The sequence below is a fragment of the Coregonus lavaretus genome, assembly GCF_964263955.1.
Source record: "Coregonus lavaretus genome assembly, contig: HAP1_SCAFFOLD_1370, whole genome shotgun sequence".
Lineage (NCBI taxonomy): Eukaryota > Metazoa > Chordata > Actinopteri > Salmoniformes > Salmonidae > Coregonus > Coregonus lavaretus.
This window is the reverse complement of record NW_028161931.1, coordinates 25,144-31,420: the sequence shown is the minus strand read 5'-3', so window position 1 is coordinate 31,420 and position 6,277 is coordinate 25,144. Positions and strand designations below refer to the sequence as shown.

Genomic DNA, 6,277 nt, shown 5'->3' with positions numbered 1-6,277 from the left:
CCAGAATCCAACATTTTATGATCGTTTTATTTGTAGAAAAAAAAATACATTTCAGTATATCACAAGTTTTAATGTTATGCAGATGTAATTATTAACTGTATAATAGTATTTATGTTAATTGCTCAAACAGTAGTTCCATGCTCAAACCAGAGATCCATACAGATTAGGAATACTACACAAAACCCCAATATTCAATTTACAGAACAAATCCAGGGACAGAAAACTATTAGATTTGGTGATTTACATCACTAAGGATTCAGCCATAGGGGTGGGATGTTGGATGCTGTCATCTTGATGAAACTATCCAGACAGTCACTGGCCCTAATCGTATCCTGTTGACCAGGGTTTCCCAACCCTCTCCAAGACCACCAGACGTTTTCACATAGCTGTACCTCCCAACCCCCTGGTGGTCCCTGCGGAGAGGGTTGGGAAGTACTACTGTGCATAATTGATAGTCCAGTTTGTGAAGACTCCTCTATGTGAGCGTGTCCTCAGACCTGATGAACTCTCCAATGTCCGCCTGGTGGAACACAACGATGGACAATGGGTCCACTCTCCTGCACTCCTGGGTCGACTTGGCTGCCACTCCGAAACCCTGTGGAAGACAGAGGGGCACGTTCAGCTGAGTCAAACCTGCACATGAATGTCAAATATAATTATCTAATTGTTACCTGCAGTTGTGGTCAAAAGTTTTGAGAATGACACAAATACTAATTTTCACAAAAGTCTGCTGCCTCAGTTTTGATAATGGCAATTTGCATATACTCCAGAATGTCATGAAAAGTGATCAGATGAATTGCAAAGTCCCTCTTTGCCATGAAAATGAACTTAATCCCCCAAAAAAACATTTCCACTGCATTTCAGCCCTGCCACAAAAGGACCAGCTGACATCATGTCAGTGATTCTCTCGTTAACACAGGTGAGAGTGTTGACGAGGACAAGGCTGGAGATCACTCTGTCATGCTGATTGAGTTAGAATAACAGACTGGAAGCTTTAAAAGGAGGGTGGTGCTTGAAATCATTGTTCTTCCTCTGTTAACCATGGTTACCTGCAAGGAAACACGTGCCGTCATCATTGCTTTGCACAAAAAGAGCTTCACAGGCAAGGATATTGCTGCTAGTAAGATTGCACCAAAATCAACCATTTATCGGATCATCAAGAACTTCAAGGAGAGCGGTTCAATTGTTGTGAAGAAGGTGTCAGGGCGCCCAAGAAAGTCCAGCAAGCGCCAGGACCGTCTCCTAAAGTTGATTCAGCTGTGGGATCGGGGCACCACCAGTGCAGACCTTGCTCAGGAATGGCAGCAGGCAGGTGTGAGTGCATCTGCATGCACAGTGAGGCGAAGACTTTTGGAGGATGGCCTGGTGTCAAGAAGCCACTTCTCTCCGGGAAAAACACCAGGGACAGACTGATATTCTGCAAAAGGTACAGGGATTGGACTGCTGAGGACTGGGGTAAAGTCATTTTCTCTGATGAATCCCCTTTCCGATTGTTTGGGGCATCCGGAATACACCTTGTCCGGAGAAGACAAGGTGAGCGCTGCCATCAGTCCTGTGTCATGCCAACAGTAACGCATCCTGAGACCATTCATGTGTGGGGTTGCTTCTCAGCCAAGGGAGTGGGCTCACTCACAATTTTGCCTAAGAACACAGCCATGAATAAAGAATGGTACCAACACATCCTCCGAGAGCAACTTCTCCCAACCATCCAAGAACAGTTTGGTGATGACCAATGCCTTTTCCAGCATGATGGAGCACCTTTCCATAAGGCAAAAGTGATAACTAAGTGGCTCTGGGAACAAAACATCGACATTTTGGGTCCATGGCCAGGAAACTCCCCAGACCTTAATCCCATTGAGAACTTGTGGTCAATCCTCAAGAGGCGGGTGGACAAACAAAAACCCACAAATTCTGACAAACTCCAAGCATTGATTATGCAAGAATGGGCTGCCATCAGTCAGGATGTGGCCCAGAAGTTAATTGACAGCATGCCAGGGCGGATTGCAGAGGTCTTGAAAAAGAAGGGTCAACACTGCAAATATTGACTCTTTGCATAAACTTAAGGTAATTGTCAATAAAAGCCTTTGACACTTATGGAATGCTTGTAATTATACTTCAGTATACCATAGTAACATCTGACAAAAATATCTAAAAACACTGAAGCAGCAAACATTGTGAAGACCAATACTTGTGTCATTCTCAAAACTTTTGACCACGACTGTAGACGTTAATATTGTTGATGACTTAGATATTAGCTCCACATTGCTTGTTTGCAACGTCTTCAACAAGCTTTTATGAAGGAGCAACCAACCGTCAAATGATCAACCAACCGTCAAATGATCACTATCCAAAAGAGAAGCAGTGTAAAACTGACAGTCTGGGCCGGTTTACCATCCAGATTAAGCCTAGTCCAGTCTGGGCCGGTTTACCATCCAGATTAAGCCTAGTCCAGTCTGGGCCGGTTTACCATACAGATTAAGCCTAGTCCAGTCTGGGCCGGTTTACCATACAGATTAAGCCTAGTCCAATCTGGGCCGGTTTACCATACAGATTAAGCCTAGTCCAGTCTGGGCCAGTTTACCATACAGATTAAGCCTAGTCCAATCTGGGCCGGTTTACCATACAGATTAAGCCTAGTCCAGTCTGGGCCGGTTTACCATACAGATTAAGCCTAGTCCAATCTGGGCCGGTTTACCATACAGATTAAGCCTAGTCCAATCTGGGCCGGTTTACCATACAGATTAAGCCTAGTCCAATCTGGGCCGGTTTACCATACAGATTAAGCCTAGTCCAGTCTGGGCCGGTTTACCATACAGATTAAGCCTAGTCCAATCTGGGCCGGTTTACCATACAGATTAAGCCTAGTCCAGTCTGGGCCGGTTTACCATACAGATTAAGCCTAGTCCAATCTGGGCCGGTTTACCATACAGATTAAGCCTAGTCCAGTCTGGGCCGGTTTACCATACAGATTAAGCCTAGTCCAGTCTGGGCCGGTTTACCATACAGATTAAGCCTAGTCCAGTCTGGGCCGGTTTACCATCCAGATTAAGCCTAGTCCAGTCTGGGCCGGTTTACCATCCAGATTAAGCCTAGTCCAGTCTGGGCCGGTTTACCATACAGATTAAGCCTAGTCCAGTCTGGGCCGGTTTACCATACAGATTAAGCCTAGTCCAGTCTGGGCCGGTTTACCATACAGATTAAGCCTAGTCCAATCTGGGCCGGTTTACCATACAGATTAAGCCTAGTCCAGTCTGGGCCGGTTTACCATACAGATTAAGCCTAGTCCAATCTGGGCCGGTTTACCATACAGATTAAGCCTAGTCCAATCTGGGCCGGTTTACCATACAGATTAAGCCTAGTCCAATCTGGGCCGGTTTACCATACAGATTAAGCCTAGTCCAGTCTGGGCCGGTTTACCATACAGATTAAGCCTAGTCCAGTCTGGGCCGGTTTACCATACAGATTAAGCCTAGTCCAGTCTGGGCCGGTTTACCATACAGATTAAGCCTAGTCCAATCTGGGCCGGTTTACCATACAGATTAAGCCTAGTCCAATCTGGGCCGGTTTACCATACAGATTAAGCCTAGTCCAATCTGGGCCGGTTTACCATACAGATTAAGCCTAGTCCAATCTGGGCCGGTTTACCATACAGATTAAGCCTAGTCCAGTCTGGGCCGGTTTACCATACAGATTAAGCCTAGTCCAGTCTGGGCCGGTTTACCATACAGATTAAGCCTAGTCCTGGACCAAAGCATTTAAACGCTTTTTAGTCTGACTAGTTAACCTCGGTCTGAGGAAACCTGCCCTATATGTTGATGTGAATGTATTGGATAATGAATGTACAGTATGTGCAGGGAGGGCCAACTCACCAGTGGTACGTCTGCCATGGAATAGACCACCACTCCCTGGTACTGGTTAGTGTTCTCTGTGATCCTCCCCAGACCAGACTTCAACACGTGGTTCCCATAGAGGAAGGACTGCTCCTGCCCAGGCTTCACCCACACCTTGAACTGAACACACAGAGGGTTCAGTTACTCAGAGAATAGTCTTATTACAGTACTACCAACGTCTTAACTGACATCCTGTAGGTTTTCAGAGAGATATTGGTTTTATAATAATAATAATATGCCATTTAGCAGACGCTTTTATCCAAAGCGACTTACAGTCAAGTGTGCATACATTTTTACGTATGGGTGGTCCCCGGGGATCGAACCCACTACCCTGGCGTTACAAGCGCCGTGCTCTACCAGCTGAGCTACAGAGGATTTGATGTTCATTTTAAAGCCTACACAAATATGATTAATCGTACTTTAAACCTCTAGTCCTCAACTGGCTGTCGTCAGTGCCATATAACAACATCTCCACTTCTAACATGACCTCTGGTTATCATTATACACACTGACATGTCAGAGCTCCATGCTTGTTGTTTACCTTGGCATACGGTGCCAGGAAGTCCAGCGCTGTGATGTGCAGGCGGAACTTAATGGTCTTGGTGAACTTCCCAAAGCAGGTACCCACCGACACCAACTTATCACGGGAGATGTTGGTCGCCAACTTCAGAATTCTCTCACTGATACAAAAAAAAGTGGAAACAAGATAATATCTTAGCTACCCATTTTCATCGGCATCTATATCACAGGTTTACAAATAGACGATCACGAAGTAGCCAGCTTTATAATATCCATAGAAAATCCTAACAATAACTGAAGCATTGTTTACCTGATGTAATACACACGGTCATTGTGAAGTCTGAAGCAATATGTCCCATCAGGTCTATCCACAAGGAGTTTGATGTTCTCACCAATGCTGTGGACAGAAAAGGGGAAGGTGTCACACACTGTCAATGTAGATTCAGAGAATGTCGTCCCATTCCAAATCACATGCCATCTACACAGACACCGTCCCATTCCAAATCACATGCCATCTACACAGACAACGTCCCATTCCAAATCACATGCCATCTACACAGACAACGTCCCATTCCAAATCACATGCCATCTACACAGACAACGTCCCATTCCAAATCACATACCATCTACACAGACAACGTCCCATTCCAAATCACATACCATCTACACAGACAACGTCCCATTCCAAATCACATACCATCTACACAGACACCGTCCCATTCCAAATCACATACCATCTACACAGACACCGTCCCATTCCAAATCACATGCCATCTACACAGACAACGTCCCATTCCATCTACACAGACACCGTCCCATTCCATCTACACAGACACCGTCCCATTCCAAATCACATACCATCTACACAGACACCGTCCCATTCCAAATCACATTCCATCTACACAGACAACGTCCCATTCCATCTACACAGACAACGTCCCATTCCAAATCACATGCCATCTACACAGACAACGTCCCATTCCAAATCACATGCCATCTACACAGACAACGTCCCATTCCAAATCACATGCCATCTACACAGACAACGTCCCATTCCAAATCACATGCCATCTACACAGACAACGTCCCATTCCAAATCACATACCATCTACACAGACAACGTCCCATTCCAAATCACATGCCATCTACACAGACAACGTCCCATTCCAAATCACATGCCATCTACACAGACAACGTCCCATTCCAAATCACATGCCATCTACACAGACAACGTCCCATTCCAAATCACATGCCATCTACACAGACAACGTCCCATTCCAAATCACATGCCATCTACACAGACAACGTCCCATTCCAAATCACATGCCATCTACACAGACAACGTATTAGCCAGTTTGTTGAGAAGCATAACTAGGCAGGTTAAAGACTGTCATCATGAGCATAGCACCAAAGAGACTGGATATGGACTGGAGGTTTTCAACCCTCTGCACAAGCTAGCTGGCAAAACTACTCTGGAGTTGGATGATCAAGCATGGAGCTAGGCTGAACAGCCATGGCGGTTTCAAAATAACTTTCGCCTTGTCTTTCAAGATCACAATTCAATACTCACTATTTGGAGAGTTTCTCAAACATCGTTTTTGTCTCGTCGTCTGTTAGAGGCCTCATTTTGGTAAATTATTCGCTAATTTCCTTACAATATTGTGCCCACTGAACGTAGCTTGATAAACGCTACAACGTGGGTATAGTGAGCGGAAATGCATCTGCAGGAAAACGGAAGTGGATCGTAATAGTGACGTCAAATTCATGCGCCTGTTCCTGTTGTGCTCTTGCCTTTACGAGCGAGCTATTTAGCGAAATTGCGAATTAAATAGCCATTTAAAAGACATCAGACGCTTACATTGTATTTT

The 6,277-nt window shown here is 45.1% G+C and overlaps 1 protein-coding gene across 1 annotated transcript; it reads right to left on the bottom strand.

The window, feature by feature from the left end:
* Positions 1-8: 8 nt before the first annotated feature.
* LOC311119944 (60S ribosome subunit biogenesis protein NIP7 homolog) lies at positions 9-6,171 on the bottom strand. The gene is made up of 5 exons (XM_084194589.1): positions 5,980-6,171; positions 4,720-4,806; positions 4,432-4,570; positions 3,870-4,010; positions 9-595 (listed from the first exon to the last, which is right to left on the bottom strand). Exons 1-5 carry the CDS (start codon positions 6,033-6,035, stop codon positions 476-478), a joined length of 543 nt encoding a protein of 180 aa, XP_084050715.1. The 5' UTR covers positions 6,036-6,171; the 3' UTR covers positions 9-475.
* Positions 6,172-6,277: the final 106 nt, after the last annotated feature.

Bases quoted from the DNA above. Each gene is read 5' to 3' on its own strand.
- LOC311119944 (XM_084194589.1), bottom strand. From the start codon at position 6,035: ATGAGGCCTCTAACAGACGACGAGACAAAAACGATGTTTGAGAAACTC. The intron at 4,571-4,719 runs GTAAACAATGCT...TTTTTGTATCAG, and splicing joins GACCGTGTGTATTACATCAG to TGAGAGAATTCTGAAGTTGG. The intron at 4,011-4,431 runs GTAAACAACAAG...CTGTGTGTTCAG, and splicing joins TCCTGGCACCGTATGCCAAG to TTCAAGGTGTGGGTGAAGCC.